The sequence below is a fragment of the Cetorhinus maximus genome, chromosome 1 (genome assembly GCF_964194155.1).
Source record: "Cetorhinus maximus chromosome 1, sCetMax3.hap1.1, whole genome shotgun sequence".
Taxonomy (NCBI): domain Eukaryota; kingdom Metazoa; phylum Chordata; class Chondrichthyes; order Lamniformes; family Cetorhinidae; genus Cetorhinus; species Cetorhinus maximus.
In genome coordinates, this window is record NC_135879.1 from 16,610,191 (window position 1) to 16,636,724 (window position 26,534).

The window sequence follows — 26,534 nt, forward strand, 5'->3', positions numbered from 1 at the left end:
AATCCACCAAGGGTCCTTAGACAGCACCTTCCAAACCCACGACCACTACTATCTAGAAGGACAAGGGGAGCAGACACATGGGAACACCAGCACCTGGAATTTCCCCTCCTAATCACTCACCATCCTGATTTGGAAATATATCGCTTTTCCTTCACTGTCGATGGATGAAAATCCTGCAATCCATTCCTAACGGCACTGTGGGCGTACCCACACCAGATAGACTGCAGTCATTCAAGAAGGCAGCTCACCACCACTTTCTTAAGGGCGACTAGGGATGGGCAATAAATGCTGGCCCAGCCAGCGAAGCCCACATTCCGTGAATGAATTAAAAAAAAAGTACAGAGGCTGCTTTGGGTCAATGATGGTCAGTGAAGTAAACTGCAACATCTTTCAGTGCATCTATTTGTACTTGAATTCCACTTTTAGCAGCAGCCCCTCCCCAGCCCCTTCCTTTTCCCCTCAACATCTGGGCATAGCTCTAAGTCTGCTGTGACATCAATGAAAAAAATCATCTAACACCTAATACCTGCCCAGCCCAAACCAGGGATAAGTTTCCCATTACCTTTTAGCACCATATTTCCCCTCAGCCACCAGCTTCTCTCTTGGCCATACATGTTGCAGCAACTTTCAGGCAACCTGCTTTCACCCATCTAGGCATGACCCAACCCACTTAACCAGAGCCTCATTGATCTGGTACATGGTGGTTGCATTTTTACTGCACACCTCAGTCATTAAAACAGGTCGAAGTTTCACTCCAGGACTTGAGCACATAATCATTGCAATGCAACTATAACTTATATTGATGGAGGACTTTTCATGTAATAAAAAGTCTCAAGGCACATCACAGGAACATTGTAAAGCAAAATGTGGCACCAAGTCACGTAAAGTGATATTAGGTCAGATGACCAAATGCTTGGTCACAGAGATAGGCTTTAAGGAGAGGATAGTATGTGAGAGACCAGCCAGAAGTGTGTTGGAATAGTCAAGTCTAGAGGTAACAAGAGCATGAATGAGGGCAGCAGCAGATGACTTGAGAGAGGGATGAAGTCAGGTAATGTTACAGAGTTGGAAATAGCTTAGTGATGGCATGAATATGAATTCAGAAGCTCATCTCGGGATCAAATCTGGCACCAAGGTTGAAAACAGACTGGTTTAATCTCAAACTATTGCCACAGAGAGAGATGAAAGTCAGTAACTAGGAAATGGAGTTTGGAGCAGGAACCAAAAATAGTGGCTTCAATCCTCCCAATATTAATTGGAGGAAATTTCTGCTCATCCACTGCTGTATGTCAGATAAGCAGTCTGATAATTTAGCAAGAGTGGAGGGGTCAAGAGAGACAGTATGAGGTAGAGCTGGGTGTTCTCAGTATATATGTGAAAACTAACATTGTGCTTTCAGATGATGTTGCCGAGGGGCAGCATGTAGACGAGAAATAGGAAGGGCCCAAGGATTATGGAGAAATTTGACATTACACAAATATAAAATTAGCTTTTCAGGGCCAGTATGGCATATCGTGGTAATTATGAAGTGAATACACCATTAAAAACTCAGTTACACTACATGTAACAAGTTGTAGCTTTGTCAAGGCTTTTTAACCACAAAACTAACAACGTTATAGTGGGAATGCTTGCCTAATCATGATTGCAAGGGAGATTGCACTTTGTGGGAATGACCGCAGGGCATTCTACAATGTACACTCACTGTCAGCAGCTTCTGGACTTCTGTGTTATTCTGTCTTTGTCTGAAGTCCAGAAGTTGTTGTCAGTTTCATTGAAGTAATGACTTGAAAACTGACAGTTTTGCCATCATTACCACAGCAGAATCCAGGCCCTAATATTCTAGATGAGACTTTAAACTGAGGACCTATATGCCTGTTCAGTGTAAAAAAAAATCGCCTGGCATTATTTGAAAAATACATTATTCTTTCAATTATCACCACTAGGTGCTGCCTCTGGGAGCTTGCTGTGCACAAATTGGCTGCAGTCTTTGCCTACCCAATAAATGTGACCACACTTCAAAATACACATTGGGTATGATCTGCTCAGCATGTGCTGAGGTTGTGATAAGGCAATGTAGAAACACAAGAACGATCTTGCTTATTACTTGTTAAATTCAGATGTTAAATGGTCTGAACTTCTAACTGAATATTACTGGGAGCCTTGTGCTAAGCAGGCTTCCCAGAGGAACCTGAGGTTTCTCAAGAAAGTGGCCTTTTCATCACTTGTGAAGAATTTTTTCAGAATTCACTGGCGACTACATTACGTGTGTTGAACAGCTCTACTTGCTGACAGGAATGAAATGGTATTCCACAGTTACTGCATGTCCCATGCTGCCATTTGAGGCAATCATAAATTATGAACATATGCCACATGATTTATAGAGCAAATCATATTCTGACAGAGACTAAAACAGCTTATAATCCTAGGAATAAATAAAGTATTTCTTATGTGGGAAACCTATGTGATTTCATCAAAGAGCTCTGTCAGAAGGTTGCTGCAATCTACGGAGCTAGTTCTAAACAAAAATGATATACATGAGGATAGTTTAACTGTGAGCATGTGGTGAATGGTAAATGTAGCAGAAAGAAACCTCTAATTACCAGCCTATCCAGATGTTAGCAATACTGGCACAAACAGAAAATTACAATAGTTTGTACATAAGTACGGTTCTGCCTTTGAAATGCCAGGCAGCAATTCCAAGAATGTGCACTGCACAACAATATAAGTCATTTTAAGAAGAAATATAAATCTTCATTAGAGGTGTCATTTACACATATCCACCATCCTTACAATGCTCTTCAGTGACAAGGCACTCACTTATGCTGGATGTGTGATGGCGGCACTCCCATCAGTGGCTTAGTATTCAATTATCCAGTAGCTTTCTTATTATGCTCAGTATTATTTTCACAAAGCTTTACACATTCATTAGCCCAAGTTAAGCTAAAAGATGGCAGTCAGCTGCTTGTTTCATCCCGCATCCCCCCTCCTTTTCCCCCTTTAGGTTATGCATTGTACAATTCAAGGTATTTTGAGCCAGAAGAATAAAATGCTAAGCTTCATACTTCACTATTTGCTTTGCTTCAAGTTTCTTTTCAAAGCTGCAATATCCTGTAACAATACTACTCATGTGGCAAAGTAACACCATTAAAGAAGCTGCGATTCATATTTTATATCATATTATTTTGGGGATTGGAGCTGGGTAATAAACTTTTGACAATCCCTCAAGTATATGTGCTGATCTTCTGTAAAATGTGCCATGATGACATTAAGCACAGCATGACATTACAGTGATTGACAAGCCCTCATACTTACAGCCCATGTAAAAAATAATACTTTGATTCAAAATATAACATTATTGGAAAAGTACCAGCAAGCTCTTCCATGGCATGGACCATTAAAGGAGAAGCACTTTAAGGGCAAGCGCTTGTTCCTTTGTATAGTGTCTAATTTTTAAAATGTCACAAAATACCCCCTCAGCCTCAGTTGGAAAGGCTAGAAGGGAATGGTGGAGAATGTCACATAGTGCATTAGGTGGCATTCTTGTGAAGTTGGGACTGTGGAGTAATTTGGGACCAGCGAGGAAGGGTTATACTTCAAATATATAACCTGTGTTGTACCTGGTATGGGAATCTCTGAGTCAGTGGATATTGTAGGATGTTGGTTATCATTTAGTGGGCCTTAATAAAGTCTTCATAGCCTTAAGTGGGTTAGCTGTATGTATTTATTAACTACAAGAACTATGTACATATATACAGTAAAGGGTTCAAGTTCGGAGCTGTCTCCATGCTTGCTTGTTGACATGGCTCTGTTCAACACTAGATTGACCCCTAGGTGCAGGTCACGTGTTCTCTCACATCACTGTGTGGGTGGTACTCTACTCAGTTCCACGTTAACCAAATGTGTACCAGACGCTTATACTACACCTCCCCCCAAGCCTTTATCCAATGTATTTCAAGTTATTCTAGTTTACCCCATGTATTTACATCGTTAATACTACGCCATATCCCCCCTTCAAGTCTCTCAGTTCATAGGTTCAGGCGGCCTGGAGGCCTTATAAACCCTACATATCTCGTTCACACTACTGTCATAGGAGTGGTAGGCTCTGTCATTGCAGGTAAGCTCTGTTGATTTGGAGGTTGTCCTGGCATCTGGGTAAACCTTTTATCCTCTTTTTCCATTCCTTGGTATTGAGCCGCTCTTTGTCAATCCGGCAGTTGTGATAGGTGGCTGCTGTTCCATCCCTTTTCTTGCGGGGCGGATGAACTCTACATCTCTACATCGTTTTCCTCTCCTTTTATTGTGTGGGTCATCATAGTGTCCTCCATGATAGAAGATAACCTTTTCTGTTATGAGGTTGTGATTTTTTTAGTAAGCTCACCTTTGCATTTGGCTGTGTGGCTTGCTGTCAGCAATGGTCGGCTGCTACTTGGTTCCAGCATTGTCTCTGGCACTGTCATACTGGCTGCAGGGTTGCAGTGTTTGCTCTGTGGTCGCAGTGTTGATCTCATGAACAGTCATCGGAGCCGGAGTTTGAGGCTCTTCTGGTTGTTGGTTGCTCTCTTGACTACCCTCCACTGGAGGTGTCATGGTAACCATTTGAGTGGTTGGCTGGTCTGACCAGTGAGGGCTTTCTGGCGTCTTCAACAAAAATGGACAAACCTGCTCTGCAAAGGGAGAAGGCGATTCAGAGCTGAAGTCCCAGTCAGGACACTCTTTCTCATTTGAGCTCTCAGGAACTTGGAGTTCTGTACAATTTATGATAGTGGTTGTCTTGACACCTTCTGCCATTTTGAGGAGATTCAGGGCTATACTGGCATCTCTGCTCAAGAGAGAAAAAGACAGGTTATGGATGATATACATCAGCTCGAAGATTTGTTTGCTGCCATACCTTAATGGTTCCAGAATCGTGCCTATGACTGGAAGTCAGATTCCTCCAGGCCCATAGAGTGGTCTGCCTGTTGTTCAAAGCCAGAGATCTCTCAGCCATAGGTCTTTGTCCGATAGAAGCGTAACACTGGCTCCTATGTCCAATTTAAAGTTTGTGAGATAACCATTAACCAAGATGTCCACATTCCAATACAAAAATCCTTTGACCTCACTGAACAAACATGTCTATGTATCCTCTTAGTGTTTTGTCTCAACCTCATGAATTATGTTTGGGTCTTCTGTGCATTTAGATGTTTTGGCTTTGCACAGTTTGCCAAAATGTCCAATTCTATTACATTGAAAGCATTGGGTTGAAATTGAGGGATATTGATCTTGCCCGTGGGGGCGCTTTGCACCACAGCGCTGGCATGGTCGCCCTACTGGTCAGTTAGAGTATTGCTTCCCTTGGCCTGGAATGTCCCTGTTTCTGTGCAGTTAACTAACTGGACTGTGGGGTTTCCTTTGTACCATGGTTTACTTTCTCTTCCTAAAAAGGGCCTGTGCTGCACATGTGGTTCAGACTGCCTAATAACCTGAATAGCTTTCTTGAGGGTTAGATCTCCGTTTGCTTGCAGCATGCCTGAAAGTGCACCATCCACTACTCCTACACCTATTCTATCCCTGATAAATTCAGATTTTAGGTCTCCGTATTCGCAGCCTTCAGCCATCCTTTATGAATGAGATCATTAATGAATGAGTCATCAGGTTCTCCTGGCTGCTTGACATGCTTATTAAATTTAGCCCTTTCGAGGATTTTATTACATCTTAGTTTAAAATAAACATCGAATGATTTTAGAACTTCTTCAAATTTAGCAGACGATTCGTCAGCTAAAGCACCTACCAAATAAAACAGCGTGTTAACTTGTTGAGCTTCTTTCTTTTTATCTGGACCTGAAACAGTCATGAATCTAAGGAATCTTTTTCTTCAAACTCCCCAATTATTTGGTTGTTCTGTGCCCCGGATAAGTCCAAATTGATTAGGAAGAGTGGATTTCAGATCCATAGTTAAAAAAAATTTGAAGTGTAGGTTCAGTTTTAAGAAGTTGCTGAAGCTCTAGATGGTGCTGCCTTTGCTTGAAGACAAAAGGTTTTCCCATGCTTGCCGGCTTTGGCGCCCATGCTTGAAAAGATTTTAAACAATGGCTGCTTGGATCGACTAGCTACAGACTCCCCTTATTACAGTGCTATGCTTTAGAGTCATGAAAACATTAAATCCCGGACTTTACTGGTCTTTAAAGCTGATTCTTTGGTCGCAATTTTTCCGAATTAATCAATCTTTTGTTCCCTTTTCAGTGTGAGCTTGTTCAGGCTCTGAGCTGGGAATCTGTTTTTTCCAACTGAGTTTTTAAACAACAATTTCTGACCACTGAACTATTCAAAGGTTTCTCAGGACTTGCTTTATCCTGAAATTTAAAAGTTTTAGCGAGGTCTGCTGACTCTGCACTCTGGGAATTGAAGCTGAACTTCCAAGAGATCCTGTGGAGTCTTCTGCTGCAGCGAGGAATTTTAAATTTCTGCCTTCAGCTTCCAAACCTTTCTTTGGAGCTTTTCCACCAGTGATTTTCCTCTGCGCATCTGCTTCTCAAACTTTTCTTCAGGTCAGAATGCTTCTTCAAATTTTTCTTTAGTCTTGCAGGATTTTAGTTTCTTCTCTGCATTTTTTTTTGCAAGGTTTTGGGTTTTTCCATTCGCTGCCACCATATTATAAGGTATTGGTTATCGTTCAGTAGGTCCTAATAAAGTCTTCATAGTCTTAAGTAGGCTAACTATATGTATTTATTAACTACAAGAACTATGTACATATATACTGTAAAAGGTTCAAGCTAAGAACTGTCTCCATGCTTGTTTGTGGATACAGCTCTATCCAACCCTAGACTGACCCCCAGCTGTGGGTCATGTGTTCTCTTACATCACTATATGGGCAGTGCTGTCCTCAGTTCCACTTTAACCCTATATGTGCCAGGCCCTTATACTACAGTGGGAGGCCGCTGTATTTGTATAGGCCCAGTGGTGCATCTTGGGCTCTCATGCAGCTCCCAGCTCCCTCCTGTGAGAGGGATAAATAAAAATCCTGCCATCATCGGGGGTTCAGTCCACTCATCCCCATTCTGCAGGCCAATGCACCTGATCTGACAGGGCATGCTAGCTTCCAGTGTTATCTCAGGTCCTCTTATGCAGTTACACCATAACTGCATGTCTGTGCAAAAGGAATTCATGTTATTGGGATGCTCCATTTGTAATATAAATGCACGTTAGGTGCAATGATGTGTAACGTCATATCTATATTGCAAGCAAGACTGCACAGTCTATTGTACAAGTATTTCCTTGGCACAGTAGAGTATTCACATAATACTGCTTTACTGTGGTCATTAATTTGTAAATAATGTTCACTATCTTCAGCAGTTCTTACTTTCGTCTGATGTATTCTGAAACAATCATTTGCCTGTAACCTTGCTATACTCACACAATATAATGGATTTTTACAAGTAACTGATATGATATTGGATCACATGCTGAATGCCCTGTTTTATTGCTATTTTCATTCCTGCAGGTCACTAACTGAATCTCACTCAATGGCCCATTTTTATTGGTTTACATTTCTATTTCTTCCCTTTTCACTGATTTAAATTATTAATCCTTTTGGAACTTCTGTTGCATTCCACTGAAAGTAGTGGAATGTTGGTTTAATTTAAAACAAAAACTAAAACTGCTGGAAGCACTCAGCAGAGTCTGTCACCATCTGGAAAGGGAGAACATACCGGGTATAACCTTTCGACAGAACGGGGCCGGTTCTAGCGAAGAGTTTTAACCAAACCGTATCGGTTCTGTTCTTTTCCCCCTGCTTCTCCTGACAATATCATCTTTGTGGTGAAATAGGAGTGTTTCTAAATTCTCACCGTCTGCAGCTGGCACTATCAAAAACTGCGTGGTAAATCAAATCACCTTTAAAAAAAAATCTGTTCCCTTACTTTCCCTCCCGCCCCCGCAAAATGTTTGTTGAGTGCGGGTAAAGCTCAATAATATGGCAAAACAAAAAGGTTTGGATAAAATCTCCCTCTCAGTCACATCTGCAATTCAGTTGTGCCTGTGAAGAATGCCCAGGTTAAATCCGGTGAGGTTCCATTCAGTGCTGACGTACATTGTGACTCTCACCATCTTGCTCGCTTTTGTTGCCACTTTCTATTTTACATTTCTTGCAGAGCAAATGAAATATGACCCAAGGAAGTCAGCCGCTTCATACTGAGTAGTTTTTAAGGAAATTAACAACCCATTGATTCTCTTTATCCACTGCTGTTTTTTTTTTCTTTGCTGGTCAGAGTGGTGGGCTAGGTGTTTCTTTTGGGACAGTTACAATCAGTGGGAGGTGTCTGTATAGAAGGGGGTGGGAAGGTTACCTTGCAGTTTTTAGGAGCTGATATACTGTTCCTCCCACTGCTGGAGAGTGTTAAAAGCCTACAGGCATCTAAAATTGGCATCATTTATATTGCACAGGCTTTCTGCTGCAGTTCCCCCTCAGCTTTCTCTAGCAAACAGTGGGCCTGCTTCCTTGATGGTTGCTACTGCCAATGCAAATCAGCAAGATAAAGTGAAGTGTATTATGACTGTGAAAATGAAGGCTACTGCTGGAATTTCCCTTGCTGTGCTGTTGGAAACTTTTCTAATTTGTTGTAAACCTTGTCTGTCACTACCTCCAAATTTCAGTTTTATGAGAGAGGTAAGTGGTGAGATAGACTATACCATTACTTACTGATATAAGTCCGTTCAGCTACTGTGTTATCTGTAATAAGGCATAATGAGAACAGTAAGGAGCTACACTTTTAGAAGGGACCAGTGTTCTCAGTCAGTATATATCTAACTGAATAGCATTTTTCACGTTGTCAAAACTGCAATTATAAGTATTTTATTACTTAATAGTGATAAGGATTCTTCTTTCAGCTTTACTCTTTACAACGTTTTTGTGGCTGGATGTTTAAATTTGATCAACTGTAAGTATTTCATGTACCACATAAAGAATAAACTAACACCCTAAGTGTGACATATACAGGACTGAGTAGAGGCTAATTTTGGTGAATGTTGAGAATGTGAAATAATTGAGACATTCAGAAGTGATGGGCTTTTTTAGTTTTTCAGAAATTAGTACAATTGCAATTAATTTTGTTGCGACATTGTGCTAAGGAATAAAGTGATGTTAAGCACAATGCAACAGAGAGCAAGCACCAATAATGAAGCACTTTTTAAATTGGACAAACTGCAGTTTGACCTCTTCTGTACAATTACCTTGTCTCCTTTCTGAACAATACTGAGTTTACGGTACATTATGAGTCTTACACGACTACTGAGCTGCTAGAGGCTATTGCGTAGGAGTGCCCAAATGTGCAGCCTTGTTTGTGAACCTTTTGATTTCTTAGTTTACCAGTTCTGTTAAATCATGTTCACTTGGCAGAATATTCTGTTACTTTAAGCATTTTGGCTACAGATTGTAAATTATACTGTCTGGACCACTTTGAATGTTGCAGTATACACAGTCCTACCTTGTTTACTTGGACCTTGTGGCAAACCTCTTTTTATCGAGTTTGTTTTATACAGCTCCTCTTCCAGCTTCTGGCTTTATCATGTACCTTTGACTCACTTGAAGGTAGACAGGGTTGGATCAAGGAGATTTTGATTGTAATGAGCACTTCCCCAAATAATCATGCATTGTGTTTTACCAGGACCAATATTCATTACACATGGTGCTGTAGGAACCTGCTGATCTTAGAAGCAACTCTGTATTATCATTTATTGAACTACATAGGCTTTAATGGAACTTTATGAGGCCCATGAGAAAGATTTATGTGGAAGCTACTGAACTGGAATATCTCCTATGGAGAAAGGAAATAGTCCTTTTATCCCATCATTTGTATTAAGAAGTGTAGTATGTACAGAGAATGAATCTGTGCCTGAGGAACCAACATTTTCATTAACTAGCATCCACTGGAATGAAAGGTTTGTGATTACATGTGGTTCAACTGTACTGTTTAATTTTCAGCAGCAGAATTTCAAGTTGCAAGCTGGGGGACTACTTTTCAAATGTCACCAAAAAATAGCCGTCACACATATGGCCACAACAATGATGCTCATCCTAGCTTTCTGTGAAGTATAATTTATGCATCATCTCAGCAATGATTGGATTTGGCTATTTAAAGCAATGGTAAACTATAATGTAACATGATCAGTGAGGGTGGGTTAACCTAGAGCTGTGATTAGAGTTAATGCGTGCATGGTATTGGTAAATCTAATGGTGTAAACTGGCAATAGTCCCTCTGGTGTATGATACTTTGTAATCTGTATTCACAGGAGTAGACTCAGTGTGTGTCTGTTTGTGTGTGCACGGGTCTGAGTGTGTGTATGAGAGAGAATGTGTGTATTCTGTTAATTGATGAAGATGGGCAGTAATTGCTATCCACTTCCCATTTACGGCACTTCAGCAATGAGAGCAATTAAAAGTGGCACTTAACAACACTACAGTACTTACGTTCAATGGCTGGAGTCTTGTCGCGGACTTTATTCCTGGCTCAATTTTATTTCTTCCCCAGTACCCCTGCAGTATTTAATGGCTGAATACAGCCAGCAGAAAAATAAGATATACACAGCATCCCTTTTGTGCCAAAAGTGGAAAAAGGCTGCCAGAGATTTACTGGCAACAACCAATGTCAGGTGCAAATTCAAAAATTCTTTTCAACAAGCCTTCTATTAAATATATATTACTCAACATTGAAATCTTAGCAAACTGTACTTTTGCAATAGCCTGCACCCAAATTAAAATGTCTGTAGATCCTTTCAACCATTTCACAGAAAGGATAAATAAAATGAAGTTATAAAAGTTGAAAATGTGAAATAGAAACAGAAAATGTTAAAGTTACACAGCAAGATTGACCAGCATGTTTGAAGAAAAGAGGGGTTAACGACTCAGGTGTAGACCTTCAATCAGAACCCAGAAGGTTAACCCTTTCTCTTTACAGCTGCTGACGGACCTGCTGTATATTTTCAGAGTTTTTTTGTGAGGAATATGTAAGAAGGAGTTAAATGTGCTGTCTATTTGTGATGGCATGCAAACAAAAAGATCACATTTAAGAGATTTAATGTCCAACTATTTTTCACTGTCATTTGATCCGATTGAGCTAGATGGGACCATATGAAAACAAATGAAGACATTTTCTATAGTGCAGAACGAGGACTGAATAAGTGCAAAGTAATTTTACAACAGTCAAACGTCAACATGAATCAAGCAAATTGAGCCTCGCATTTAATGCTCTTATCTGCGATTAATTATAATTCCAGAATTCCTGCTTGCCGTGAAGCTCTTTTTATTTATTACAATATTTAAAATTCATGAAACAAATTGCTAGTTAGAAAGTTGCGTTTCTATTAACAGTGTTCATGAAAAAAACAAAATTAAATGAGCAGATCGGCACCTCTGTATTTTTCTATATTAGTGGACTTTGTGTATGCTGTATTCAGCCGGTAAGTTAGGGTACGTGTTCAATACTTTTCCCCTGGACTTGCCGTACATGTGCGTTTCTTAAATAAACACAGAAATCAAGCTGTGTGGGACTTCATAATGCACAAGGGCCCTATTCACTGACATCCAGTGGCTTGCAGCTAACATATCTCTACAAATGTGATTTGCACCGTGGAAATGTTAATTAAAGCTGAAGCTCTTTTCACAAGACATTTGCGAAAAATTCTGCTGAACTGCAAATGTTCGGACCATGTGTAATAGTAACACTGATTTAAATTGTTTGTTACTGGAGGGGCTCCAGAATTCGGTAAAAAAAAATTCTGGTTGCTGTGTGCTAGAGTAGCAAACAGGCTGTCTTCACAGTTTCACCTCGGGAATTCCCTTGACTGACCACACAGTGGCACATGGCGCTCCAACGCATTGTGCTGCACAGCTACGCAGCTCAGTCCCACCGTTCTCGTCTCTGGGTGCTAGCAACAGACCAAAATAAATTCAAAAATCAGATGTGAGCATTTCACCAATAAAAACAATGAGGCAAATAATGACCCTGGTGAAAGAAGGAAAGAAAGACTTACAATTAAATAGCAGGCCTTTATGACCATAGGATACCCCGAAGTGCTTTACAGCCAATGAAGTACTTTTGAAATGAAGATACTGCTGCAACGTAGGAAGTGTGGCAGCCATTTGCACATAGCAAGGCCCACAAATGGCAATATGAGAACAGATATTCTGTTTTTTAATGAGGTTGGTTGAGGTATAAATATTGGACAGGATCCTGAGGAGACCCCCCCCCCCGACCTCAGCTCTTCTTCAAAATAGCACCATGTGATCTATTACATCCACCTATCAATGCTCACATAGAAGTACCGGCCACTTGAGAGAGGTTGCAGACGGTGCCCAGCATGATTGCATCTGTAAGGCAATAAGTCAAAATCTGTGAGGAGAAGGGAAGGGAGAGAGAGGGTGGAGGAGGACAAGGGAAGAGAGGAGAGGGGAAGTGAGAAGAAGGGAAAAGGAGGAAAAAGTAGAGGAGGGAAAAGAGAGAGAAAGGGATAAGCAAGGAAAAAGAGCGGAGAAAAGAGGAAGCAGAGGAGGGAAGGGAATGAGAAAAGGGAAAGGGAGGGAATAAAGGCAAGCACATGGGAAGGGAGAGGGGGAAGGGAATGAGGGAATAGCGAAGGAATATAGCAGAGGGGGAACTTGAAGTGACAACAGGGACATGGGGAAGGGAGAGAATAAAAGTAAAACTGTGGAACTGATTTCTGAATATGCACTGCCAGTAGGAATTCTTCGGAAATTGAGAAATCATGTGTACTCTATCGCGCTTTTCCCTTCCTTTCAGACAAGTTTTCTCTGTCGCAGTTTCGCATCTATTACATATCATTTATAGATAAGTTAGTTTATACTAAGAGATGGATGAAAAGCCACTTTTCTAGGTTTTATTTCACTGCTCCAGATGTGGAAGCTGCAAGATAGTTTTCACAAATGCAATTAAATGAGAGATTACACACACACACAGTGTAACAGAATGAAGGAAGAAAAGGCTCTGATGCTGATTCACTTGTATCAAATCCCCCTCCCCCTTCCAAAAGCCTGTGGTGTTCCGCCCAGAGGAACAGTACCTCGGCATGGTGGCAGCTAATGACCCATTTTAAGCAGCCGTTTTGGCCTCTCAAAACTATCAACACTGTTCTCATTCCAGAAAGTTGGACAGAGTCCAGTCCCTCGTAAAAAGCTCATAGTTAGTTCTTACAGTGTTGGCTGAAAACAGCCATCAGGTGTTCATGAACGGCTCAGACTCATTGAGGCAGAAACAAGAAGTGCTTCTGTACACCCAGTCTCACTTCTTCCCCTTCAACTGCCCTTCTACCTGAAGCGTTCCCACCATCCTCTTAGGGGGCAAAGAGCCCAGTGAACTTTGATGGAATGGATCCAGGGACAAATCCTGCTTCACCCGAAAAATGAATGTTGTGCAATAAAACTTGACATTTTTGATTTCAAATTTCCAATTGTTAAACTGACTTTGTCTTTTTAACTGTTAGCCTTATGGTTTCACATATACAGTTATAATAAAAATCTTCTGCCAGTGATGTTGATAATTTGCATCATAATTTAATTTCATTAAAAAGATTTAGGCTCAGCTGTTTCAGCCAATTCCTGCCCAAGTGTGACATAAATCTTGATGGGAATTTATAAATAATGATAAAGAGACTCATGACAAAGAGAGCTGAATAGGTTAAAAGATGGCTACAAAACAGAAGACAGTTGAGATAAGAGTCTTAGACTGGCAGAAAGCCCAAATTAGAAAGGGTCTGCGTCACAATAAACACTTAAATCTCCTTCCCTATGGACAGAGAAAATAGGGGCGAGCAAACAGTAGTTTTCACCCACATGACAAGCTTACACACAGTGCATTGTGCAACAGATTGCAGCCATACTGCCCTGCGTGCTCCCTATCACTAGCCTGCCATCTTTATTAATAGAAAGCAATTCTACTCCCTCATCATCCAGGGTGAAAATCATGCAGGTACGTGTCCATTATCCTGGCGCTAGTCATGACCCTCTCATCCTGCACTAATTGCACTCTGCTGCAGAGGCAGGTCAACAGCCTGAGCCAAGATACCACAAGCAACATCACTGAGCAAATGACCAGTGAGTTTAAGCAATGCTTATGGTACCTGACCCGTTCCAGAGGAACTTTGCAGGAAACCTTGAGTGGGTATCCAGGTTTGTTGTCACCCCATGCCTCGATTCACCTTCTGCTCAAACCCTCATTCTTAACTTTGTTACTTCTTGACCCAATTATTCCAATGCACTCCTGGGCCGACCTCCCATGTTGCACTCTCCATAAACTTGAGCTCATCGAAAGCTCTGCTGCCCATATCCTAACTTGTACCAAGCCCCGTTCACCCACCGCCCCTGTGCTCGCTGACCTACATTGCCTTCTGGTCTAGCAACCTTTCGATTTTAAAATGCTCATCCTTATTTTCAAATCCCTCTATGGCCTCGCCCCGCCCTATCTCTGTAATATCCTGCAGCCCTACAACCCTCCAAGATCCCTGTGCCCCTCCAATTCTGGCATCTTAAGCATCCCTGATTTTACTTGCCCTACCATTAACAGCTGTGCCTCCAGCTGCCTAGATCCTAAACTCTGGAATTCCCTCCCTAAACCTCTGTGCTCTCTCTCCTCCTTTAAGGCGCTCCTTAAAGCCTACCTCTTTGACCAAGCTTTTGGCCATGTGTCCTAATATCTCCTTATGTGGCGCTGTGTTAAGTTTGACATCATGAATAAAGAGCCTTTACCAGCATCAGGGCAGAAAACAAATGCAAAACATGGAGCAGAAGCAAGAGGATGGAGAAAAGGAGGAGGAGTATGAAGATGGGGAGGGTAAGGTTCATAAACAGGAGGAAGAGGAGGAGGAAGGCCAGCTTTCACCATTGCACCTACTTGCTCTCAGAAACCAAGTAGCATTTCACCTACATCATCCCATCCATTCCTCATTCATCTACAGTCCAACACTATTCACCACTTCTTTTACAACTAGTAACCAATTGCCTTCCTTCTCTGCAGACTTATGGTCCCAGCTTTTACTACAAAGATAAACACCAACATCAAATACAGAACAACAGACAAATCTATCAATCAATTATGCTCACTGTATGTCAGCATTGACAAAAGAAAAATCACAAATCACACTCATGCAAACTTTTCTGCTCTGCATCCTTGTTTTCCTATCAGATTGGGAGGTGTAAGGCCGCTAAGCTTACATTGATGACACATCAGATGGCCATGGAGTAAACCTGGGCCTTAGGCCTGGCTGCTGACTACAGCACACTGACATGTGCTGAAGTCTGCCTAGCTGACTGTGTGGCCCCAGCAAGTGAGCCATGCAGTACGTGTGGGGTGAGAGAAAAGTCAGAAGGGACAAAGAGGATTAGGTATGTAGAGACCGGCACCATCAGGTCTTCTCTAACGCTACCAATTGACACAACCTCGATTTTCACCCCTGCCCATGATAGCCAGTTCGCATCTTCGAGGGAGAGGGGGTGTTCAGGTTGGTTGTTCCTACTTAGTACCAGCCAGTTGCCTTGGGTAGTGTGCAACCTTCTCCTGCATTAAAGAGGAGGGTGTCTTGTGAGTTATTTGGAGATTGTGGTTGTCATAGAATATAGCTGATGGCCTGTGTGTGAGATGTGAGCTGTGGGTAAGTGTGGATAGTACTTGTAGTGAGTGTGAGAGCATGAGGAGAAGAAGGTGTAGTGAGGTATGGTGCAGTGATTGTGGAAGAGTGAAGGGAATTAGGAGAGGGAAGTCGTGTGAGTGTGGTTGTAATTAATGACATTCTTAAGTTTTGCAGCTGTAAGTAGAAAATATAAGAATAGCCTCCTTAACGTGACAACTCTAGCTAGATCATTAAGTTTCTCACAGCGCTCTAGTCATGCTCTGGGTGGAGTGGTCCAGTGTTGTCATGCTCGAAATATTTTTCCCATTGTTGGGTGGAGTAGGTGACCAGAGCTTCCAAGGCAAGAGCCTCTCAATACCCCCCCGCCCCCCGAGTTATTCCTCCCTGGTATCTGCAGCAAGAATGCACCTCCACTCTAAGAGGTGCTGACTATCTTTAAGTGGCATCACAGACACCTGATATTCAACCTCCTGATAGGTGGCTAGCTCAGGTAATGCTGGCTGCATGAGTATTGCATGCTGCTTGAGGTTTAGATTAACAGGCCTCAATGGCCTGTCCCCTGCCCACCAGATTCTGAGCACAGTCAGATTTCTACACCTCAGACTTGAATTTCCAAGTGCAACACCATCCAGTATTTTATCAATTTCAGCTCCAACCTGGAATGACTTGTTTAAGTATAAGTGAAATCATCGATTCAGTTCGTCAAAATCAGCCAGCTAGGAATTGGAGCTCTTAACCCAGTGACATTCTTCTTTTAACTTCAAAAAGATTCCTCAAATACTTCCCTCATGTATTAGTTATGTCTGTTTGTCATTTTCTTAATGTATTCAATTAAAATGTTCGAGGCATCAATATGTTAAGTCAATGGCAAAGGAAAGGCACTCACCTTTCATTAATTTTACAGCCCACAAACCACTTTGCACCCCTGTCTCTGCCTCTCGGCAAGTTGTGTTCATTTTTCTCCAGCAAGGAGAAAAAGCATAGCAGTGTGAGTGCTCCTGTGTGCAGTGGAGGGAAGGACACCCTTTGTGGTGGGTGACTGTGAGGCATGGGTGTGAGTGGACAATAGACTGGGGGTGAATGAGGGTGTTGACTGCTCATTTGGGGATGTGAAGCCCCTGCAGGGAGAGATACGAGTAGGAGCTGCAAGGTGGGCAGCCCTGAGATATGCTGTGCAGGAGAATGCTGGACAAGTCAGCATGTGGGGATCTGCACCCAAAATTGTGACATCGCTCACAACTTCTTGGTCAGGGAGGATGTCCTCCTCTTCTGATCCCTGGGGGAGCTCGCAGCTCTGTAACCCCTCAGGTCTCTCGGTTAAACCTTTAGAGAAGAGCTAGAGTCCTGGGGCCCAGCCTTCATCTGTCCTGTGGGTACTGAAGTTTGAAAGATCCAAGTGCTGGTGAGCTTCTCTGAAATATACCATGGGGATTCCTTTAAACAGAAATTCTTCCTTTGGCAAAACGGTCACCTCATCCTGCCTATCCTCCCTAGTTGGTCAGGCAGCCCTGAGCCAGGCTCCCAATTGGTACGGTCTGGCAAAGAACAACCAGAAATCCTTCTAATTCTGTTAATCCGGAAATTGAGTTAGTACCTGAAAATGGTTTTGCCGTTTCACCAGAGACTAATGCAGTAAGATTCTGTCTGCAGAGTCTAAAGCAGGATGTATAAATTAGAATATTCAATTCAACGTGAAATCATGTACAAAAACCGAAATAAAGTGAGCAAAAAGAAAGATAGCATTAAGAGAGAGAGGGACAGTGCGATTAGAGGAACAGAAAGTAAAATGTAAATAAAAAAATAAGCTTTTTATTCTCCATCAATTATTAGGATCCGAAGGAATGGGATTCCACATTTGTAAAATTAAATTTTCGAGACCAGAGAGATTGCTTGGCAATAATTAAGACAAATCACATTGTTAAATTCTCAGCTACACTTACTTGGATAAGCCCTAACTTTTTTCTGGCATGCATAGTGGCTACCTAGTGGGTAAGTAACACAATTTCACACCGATTATTTATTTTAAAGCTGAGTCTCTTGGCAAGATACCCATGTAGCAAAGCCTGGGGAGGATCAAGGCAAATCTTTAGTGAACTACTTACTATTTTAGTGTCTCAAACTTCCAGTGGTCAGTTACTTAGAATTTTATAGACCAGTGACTGAGTGCCTTAGACATCAGTTTTTAAAACATTTTTGGTGTTCAATATTAAGTGTTTTGGTGGTCAGGATCTCAATGATTTAGAAGTCATTGGATTAACTAACCTGACAAGCCAGCCGCCACTCTTTTCACTCACATCCTGTTCTAAGTGGGAACTCCAGGACACTTTATGCATTCGGGATAGCCACACCTGTATGAAGTTCGGCCAGAGCTCAGGCTCAAGCATGGTTGGAGTCACTACAGCACAGCCTGAGAGTTTCCTCGAATGCATGGTCCAGGATGTGGTCACCCCACAGCTACAGAAGGTGCAGGAGGCGAGTGAATGGTTGGTCACCAGACAGGGTAGGAGGATGACACAGGAGGAATCCCCCAGGTCAGTGGGACTCACAAACTGGTTTTCAGTTTTGAACACTGGGGAAGATAATTACTCCTTGGGGGAATGTAGTATGAATCAGACCCCCGACACCACAGGAGATCTGGCTGAACACAAACAAAATAGGAAAAGTAGAAATGCAATAGTCATATCGGATAGACAGGCATTTTGTAACTGCAAATGTTGGTTCTTGGTTAGGTTAAAGGGCATAACCAAGTGAGAAGAAAGGGAACAGCCAGAAGTTGTATCCCACAATGCAACCAATGATGTTGGTAGAAGAAGTGTTGGGTCCTTCAGACACGTTTCAGAAGCCAGGAAAAATATTAAAAACAGGATCTTAAAGGTAATAATCGCAGGATCACTCCGTGTACCATGTGTTAGGGGGTAGACCACGATAGTACTGCATGTAAATGCATGGCTGGAGAGGTAGTGCAGGAGGAAAGGTTTCAGATCCTTGGGACATCGGGACTGGTACTTGGGGAAGGCGGAACTGAACAAAATGGAAGGGATGCACCTGAACAAAGCTGGGACCAATGGCCTTGCTGAGAGGTGAATTAATACCATTGGGGAGGGCTTAAACTAATTTGTGGGGGAGGGGAAAGGAACCAGAAAAAGTAGAGAGAGGTAGAAACGAGATCAGAGGACAGAGTGACATAAGGAGCAATAAAATTAGAAATTTCCCCAAAATTGAAGGGCTAAGGTTGAGGAAAATAGCAAAAGTGAGAAAAGAGGTGTCAAATTATCTGAATATCAACTTCTACACTGTAGCTAATAAGATTGGTGAACTGCAGGCACAAATTGCTACATGGGATTACATGGTGCATTAAAAGAGACATGGCTGAAACAAGACCAGGGATAAGTTCCTAATATTACTGGTCAACTATTCAGGAACGATAGAGGCGGAAAAAGAGAAGAGTGCATGGCTGGATTGATTAAGGATTATGTTACAATTCTAAATCAAAAAGATTTACCAGCTGCCTCTAGGGCTAAATCTATTTGGTTTGAGTTGAACAGAGAGAGAGCTAGTCCATTGTTGGGAGATTTTTTTTTATATAGCGTTACAAACAGTGAGAAGGAGATCAATGAGCAAATTTCACAGGCGTGTAACAATAACAGAGTAGTAATTTTAAGAGACTTTAGTTACCCAGACATAGACTGGGAAAAACAGAGGACAGAATTTTACATTCGGCATGCAGCGCGCGTCAACACGCTGGAATGTAAAATGACGCGCGATGACGTCGGGCGTGCATCCCAACGTCATCACGAACTCGCGCGGTATTTCATACTAACTCCGGCGCGTGCCCGCCGATAATTGAAAGGCCTGTTAAAGCCATTAACTAGGTAGTCAAGTTGAATTTCATGCTGCCTGTCCTGTTTGCTGGGCAGGCGAGAAAGCCAAGCAGCCTTTACATTTTTTAGGAAACCTCATCCACGAGTGGGATGAGGTTTCCTAAAGCTAGCACTGATGAAATAAAAACTTTTATTTTGAAAACAAAAACATGTCCCATCTTACATGACACAGTCACATGAGGGGGTATGTTTCATTAAATTTTTGAAGTCCTTATATGTATTTTTTAAAAAGTGCTCCAAACTCCCTGAGGCAGCTCTGTGCCTCAGGGAGATTGAAACACTTTTTCTTGAAAGAGTGCTGGACCCAACTCTCTCTCCTCCCCCTGCCCGCACAGGCAGTGCTCAGCACTACCGCCCACGATCCACGCAGGGTGGGCCTTAATTGGCCCGTCCGTGTGAAATCGCAGTGCGAAGTCAATCGCGGGCGGCAGTCGGCTCCACGGCCTGCCCTGCCCGCTCTCCTTGAGCCCATCCGAAGACTGGAAAATCCTGGCCATAGTGCTAAGGGTAAAGAAGAAGAATTTCTGATATATGCACTGGAGAACTTTCTTGATCAAATGTGTCTCCAGTCCATAAGGAAGAAAGCGGTGTTGGATCTGGCTCTGGCAAATGTAGTAGGGCAAGTTATGGTAGAAGATCATCTATCTAGCAGTGACCACAACATAATTTGGATTAAAGTAATTATGGAAAGACACCAGAAAATATCAAAGATGAAAATACGTAACTGGGAAAGAGCTGATTTATAGGTACCTAACACAGATTGGAAAAGGTGATTGCAGGTTAAAGCAGTAATAGAGCAATGGAAGATATTCATAAAAGAGATAGTTCAGTTACAAGCTAAGCATACTCCTTTGAAGGGAATCGTTAGAGCATCCAAAGCTAACATGTCCAGATGACAAGGGAATAAATGTTAAAATAAAAACATGACAAATACCAAAAGCAAGATTCAGTTAATATCTAGAAAAATTAGGGAATGTACAGGAGGAAATTGAAAAAGTTAATAGGGGAAGCAAAGAGAGGTTAAGAGAAATGATTAGCAGGAACATTAAATTGAATCCTAAAATTTTTATTAACATATAAGGTATAAGCAGTTTGCTGGGGAAAAAGTTTGGTCTGTTAAATATCCAAAGAGAAATCTTCGTGTAACCTCAGAGGACATGTCAAAAGTATTAAATGAGTACCCTGCACTGAGAGGTTGTTTTCCTGGCTGGAGAATCTAGAACACAGGGACACAGCCTCAGGATAAAGAGCCAATCATTTAGGGCTGAGATGAGGAGAATTTTTTTCACTCAGAAGGTTGTGAATATTTGGGATTCTCTACCTCAAGGGGTTGTGGGTGCTCCATCACTGGATATATTCAAGGCTGGGATAGACAGATTTTTGAATCTCAGGGAATCAATGGATATAGGGAGAGTGTGGGAAAGTGGATTTGAAGCAGAAAATCAGGCACAATCGTATTGAATGGTGGAGCAGGCCAAGGGCCATATGGTCTACTTCTATTTCTTATCTTCATATGTCTTTTCACAAAGGAAACAATTGATAATAAGGTTACTCTTAAGAGGCAAGGCAAGTTATGGACAGGATAAAGATAAAGAAAACATATGAAGAAGATTATCATTTTTGAATGTGTATAAGTCACCTGGTCCAAATGGAATGCATCCTAGGTTGCTAAAAGAAGCAAAGGTGGTGGCGTCACAATCTTTCAATCCTGATTGGATACAGGAGCCTTGTTTGAGGACTAGAGGGTCACTATTGTTATGACACCATTCAAGAATTAGGAAAAAATAAACAAACAAACTACAGACCTGTCAACCCAACATCAGAGGTGCAGAAGTTCTTAGAAACCCTTATCAGGGACAACATAAACTTCCATTCAGAAAGACATGGGCAAATCGAGGAGAGCCGGAATGGATTTGTCAAAGGTTAGTTATCTGTGATTAACTTGAATTCTTTGATGAGGTAATGGAGCAGGTTGATCAAGGCAGTGTAGTAGATGTTGCTCATATGGACTTTTAGAAGGCATTTAACATAGCCCCACATGGGAGGCTTATTGAGAAGATGGAAGCCCATGAAATTAAGGGGAAAATGTCATTATGGATACAAAATTAGCTCAGTGATATGAAGCAAAGGATAATGGTGGAAGAATGTTTTTCAGACTGGGAGGTGAGTTGCAGTGGTGTTCCCCAAGGGTCAGCTTAAGTCTATTACTCTTTGCAATTTTTACAGTCAACCTAGCCGTGGGTGTAAGAAGCAGCATTATAAATTTTGGAGATGATGTGAAACTTAGCAAAGTAGTAGATCAGTTATAGGCTTCAGAGTGACAGAAAGGATGGTGAAATAGACAGAAGCATGACCATTAAGTTCAATGCAGAGAAGTGTGAAGTGACATACTTTGAGAGAGCCAATATGGAAAGACAGTGTAAATGATTTTGAAATGTAGATGAGCCAAGAGACCTTTGTGTCCATATACAAAAATCCTTAAAGTCGCCACAGCAAGTTGATAAGTTGGTTGAAAAATCATAGGAGTTACTTGGGTTTATAAGTAGGAAAATAGAACATAAAAAGGAGATCAGGCTAGAACTTATAACTCACTGGTTGGGTCTCAGCTAGAAGCATTTCTGCATATCTCACTTCAGGAAAGCTGGAAAGGCTTTAGTAAGGTTATAGAGGAGGTTTACCACGATGTTACCAGGGATGAGAAACTTCAGTTATCAGAAGGGGTTGGAAAAAATTGGACTGTTCTCCTTGGAATGGAGAGTTATCGAAATATGGATCATTCTACCTGAAAAAGTGCTGGAAGCTGATTCCATAAATAATTTCAAAAGGGAGTTGGACGGGTATTTGAGGATGAGGAGTTTAGAATTTACAGACAGTGCAGGGATGTGGGATTAGCAGGATTTCCCTTTCAAAAGCCAGTACAAAAGCCGCTGAATGGCCTCTTTCTATGGTGTTAATTTCTATGATCTTATGATTAAATGAAATCAGAGAGAAACTTCCAGACCTTCACGTTTAACTGCGCATGTGCGACTTCAGAAGTTGCTGTCCAATCTACTCCATAATAATGGTGAACATTGTTAGCCTCATTGTTGTTCCTATCCCAAAATCCAGCCCATTGTATTTTTGCCATTGTGAATAGAGAAAAACTCGATTCCATCTCACATTTGTGTTCTATTCTGCCTTCATTTTAAGTTGATTTTTTCTATCAGCAAAAAATGTACTCTGAAACTTTGAAAGCATGAGCAATATGCTGCTACAAATAAGTGTGAGAATTAATTGCTTACAGTGGCTGCTCCACCAAACTCATGATTTTGGAGACATTCTCTGTGAATAAGAAGCACATGCCTGCCATTTGACCCTCCATTAAACATTAATAGCCCACGACAACCAAGTGGGACCTCAACATTTCAGACTGAAATGCTTTCTGAAATTTGTACAATAATTGTTTAATTTTTTTGACAAGCTGTTCAATTATTTGTTACATGCAAGAGAATGAGCAGAAATATTGTTTTGAATCATATTACACGTCATAAACCTTACTGCACTAACACTGACTATATAGGAATGAAACTGAGACCAGAGGCCACAACTTCAGAATGAAAGCTCTTAAACCGTTAGGGATTTTTATGGATTATTTTTATGAAAAAGATGTTGTCACTTACAGAGGAATCCAGCGATCCAGCACTCCCAACAGGGAAATCAGGACAGTGCAGATTAAGCCAATTATCTCAACCCCAGGGCAACATCCTAGGTCCGACTATGTTCAGCTGCTTTATTAATGGGAATCCACACATCACACTGTCAAATATCAGGCTCTCCATCACTCTTTCCTCCTTTAACATGTTCCTTAAAATCTACCTATTACACCAAGCTATCGGTCATCTGGCCTAATTTTTCCTTGTATTTTTGGTGTCAAATCTTTCTTACGTTAGGCTCCTGTAAAGTGCCTTGGGCCATTTTATTGGATAAAAGGGACTATATAAATGCAAGTTGTTGTTGCTGTTTGTGAAGTATTCCGCTCCATTCACAATTCCTCAGATAATGAAGCGGTCTATGCTCGATGCAACACAACATCCAAACTTGGGCTGATAAGTGGCAAGTGACACATGCACCACACAGTTGCCAGACCATGATCACCTCCAACTAGACAGAGCCTAGCTACCTGCTTTTAGCATTCAGTGGCATAAACATCAATGGGTTCCCCCACCAACAGCATCTTGGCTGTCTCACCATTGACAAAAAACCTCAACTGGACCACCCACGTAAATGCTGTGACTACCAAACCAAGAAAGAGGTTGAGTATTCTGCATCGAGTTACTCAGCTGTTCTTCAAACTCCTCTACCACTTACAAGGCACAAGTTAGAAGTGCGATGGTACATTGCCCACATGCTTAGATGGATGCTGTTGCAAGTAGCTCAGTGCCATCCAGTCTGCTCATTGGCACCTCATGAACTCACCTAAACATCCACACCATCTACTACTGGTGCCTCGTTGCTGGAGTGTGCATTAAGTCTTCTTCAATGCACCTCTCAAGACCATGACGTCCACAACCTAGATGGACAATTTCCCCTCCAATTCACAAATTATCCTAACTTAGGTGTTTATCACTATTCCTTCATCATTGCTGGGTCAAGATCTTGGAAATCCTGATTCAACAAGACAGGGAGTCTTCATCACGCGGACTGCAGAGGTCCAAGAAAAATGCTCAACATCGTCTCCTGAAGAGTAACTAGTGTTGGCCAATAAATGTTGATGTTGCCAGCAATGCCCACTTGCCCAGAATGAACAAGGGGCTCCAGTGTTGTAGCAGTGATCTTTCTGTGCATTCTCTCCATTTGTATCTTCACACTGAAAATGTTGGGAACTCAGTTTGCCCTTTAACATATTAGAGCGCTTTATGCTATTCAAACAGAAGGGTATTGGGCTGGCAAGTAGGTCTGTGGCCACATTCATGGCTGAACAGTCATTGCAAGCAATTAATTATCACACATATGTCAGACTAGAGACCCTATTTGTCTCATACCAACCACTTCTTTCAGTGAGATTATTAATCTAATCCTAATTTGTATTGAATTGAAGACAGGTTGCTGTTGTAGACTCTGAACCAGGGCTGAATCTGTCCATCTGTGCTGGACTGAAATCCTAGCCTCAAATTGCCAACACGCACAATTCCAAGTAATTGGCTCAAACATGACTTTTTGGATATTTACTGCAGCTTGAATTGAGTGGTTTAGCGTCCTTTAATCTGTAAAATCTGGGCTTGAACCAGGCCTGGAGCAATGAAATAAATGTTATTTACGCTGAGCAAATCCACTGTAATTTCTAAGCAGGCAGTCCAAGCCATGTTTATAGTAGGCATTATGCCTAATAAAGGCATGTTATATTCATAACTTTAAATATGGACTCTATTCATATAGAAGTTTCTGGAACTTTTTTTTTATTTAAGTGGGCACTGATGAACTGTCAAGGTGGCTGCCAAGGGTCAGGGGACCTTTGGAACTTCAACACAGACCATCTGAAGCTTCCAGAGAGTTCCTAATTGCATCAACCTGGATGGGGGCCTCATCCTGGAATGGACATATCAAAATGAATACTATTTGTGGAATTCACACATGCTGTTATTCAGGGATTTGCCCAAAACCCAAGTACAAACTCCATGGGTTGGATTTTCAGGGACTCGGGAAGACCTCGTGGAGGTGTGTAAATGGTGTCTGGGACCGAATTGGGGGATTCTCAAACCCATTCTCAGGGTTTCCAATTTTCACCACTGGCACTTAGGGGTACGGGCTGGTTCATGTCATGACCCCACACCCTGCATTCCCGACCTGGCTGGCTCCATTGTGTCCTCATCCTCTGCAATTATCATGGAGTTGGGCCAGCTTTTAAAGAACTCGTGGTTAACAGCACCTCAGAGGTGTCGTGGACCATGGTCTGAATGAGGAAACCTTTTGAAAGGTAAGTTCAGCTAAGTAGGTTCAGCTGAGAATATGTTATGAGGTTTGGCTGAGAGCATAGACATCTATTAGAGTGCTGAAACAGCTACGCCCCAGGGAAAACTTGATTAGTCTGGCTCTGGCTTATTCTGTCAATTTCGCAATGTTTATTTACACAAGTTAAAGAAGTTTCAAGTGCTTGCAGTTTCTGCTATTGATAGTTTAAAGGATCTAGATAAGTGAAACTTTTATTGGGCTGTAGTAAAAGCAATGTTTTTGAATGAATGACTATTTAAAAGCTTTTTTAACACATCCTGTTGTCACTCTAGGTTCATTGGTTTTCTAAGGAGCAATAGTGGGTGAATGGTCATGGAAATGCCATAGTTTGGCATGGAGGGCATGAAGGGCCATGGTGAGTGAATGGAGGGCATGAGGTGCGATGGATGGGCCATGGGAGTGTATCGGGGGTGAGGGGGTGTGAGGGGTGAAGGCTAGAGGGCCTTACTGCTTTTATTACAACTGGAACAAAATCCCAAAGCACCGAGATGGGCCTTTTGAACAGGCTGCCTCGGCAACCGGCAGCCCTGGTGACTGCTTCTGAACTCTTTCTGGGGGCAGCCGGCCCCACTCCTGTTAGCAGCCCCCCTTCTACCCCTCTCTCTCTCTCTCTCTCTCTCTCTCCCCCCCCCCCCCCCCCCCCCCCCCACCAACCAGAATGAAAACCCTGCCTTTGCATTTTCTCTTGAGGTGGGTGTGCTGCAACAAGAAATTTCCTGACTCCCACCACCCGCCTTGAAGACCAAAATCCAGCTGCATGTCTCCGAGTTGGAATGAGAGCTAGAGAGAAGGCAGTTCATCCCGATTAAGTGTGAAGAACTCGTCCATTCTCTCCACTGTATAGCAGTGTTTTTCAGCTAAGCCCATTCTGGGTGGAAGATAGCAGTGTTGGCCATGTGACCGAAACCAGCTGGAAATAAGGAGTTTTTATCTGAAGGCCCAGAAAGATCTGGGCAGTCTGCAGAAGACACCGAAAGAGACAGCAGCTGCAGCAAAGGGGCTGTGGCATCTTTACCTTTAAGAACCTGGAGGCTATATGTGTTGAAAGAGCCT

General features: G+C 42.0%; 1 protein-coding gene across 1 annotated transcript in view; it reads left to right on the forward strand.

Moving 5' to 3' along the window:
- The first annotated feature begins 8,319 nt into the window (after positions 1 to 8,319).
- LOC144675000 (thrombospondin type-1 domain-containing protein 4-like) overlaps positions 8,320 to 26,534 on the forward strand; it is a 187,474-nt gene continuing 169,259 nt past the window's right edge. Inside the window, exon 1 of the mRNA XM_078536095.1 lies at positions 8,320 to 8,641. Within this exon, the coding sequence (XP_078392221.1) occupies positions 8,477 to 8,641 (165 nt within the window). The 5' untranslated portion in view covers positions 8,320 to 8,476. The remainder of the gene's footprint in view (positions 8,642 to 26,534) is intronic.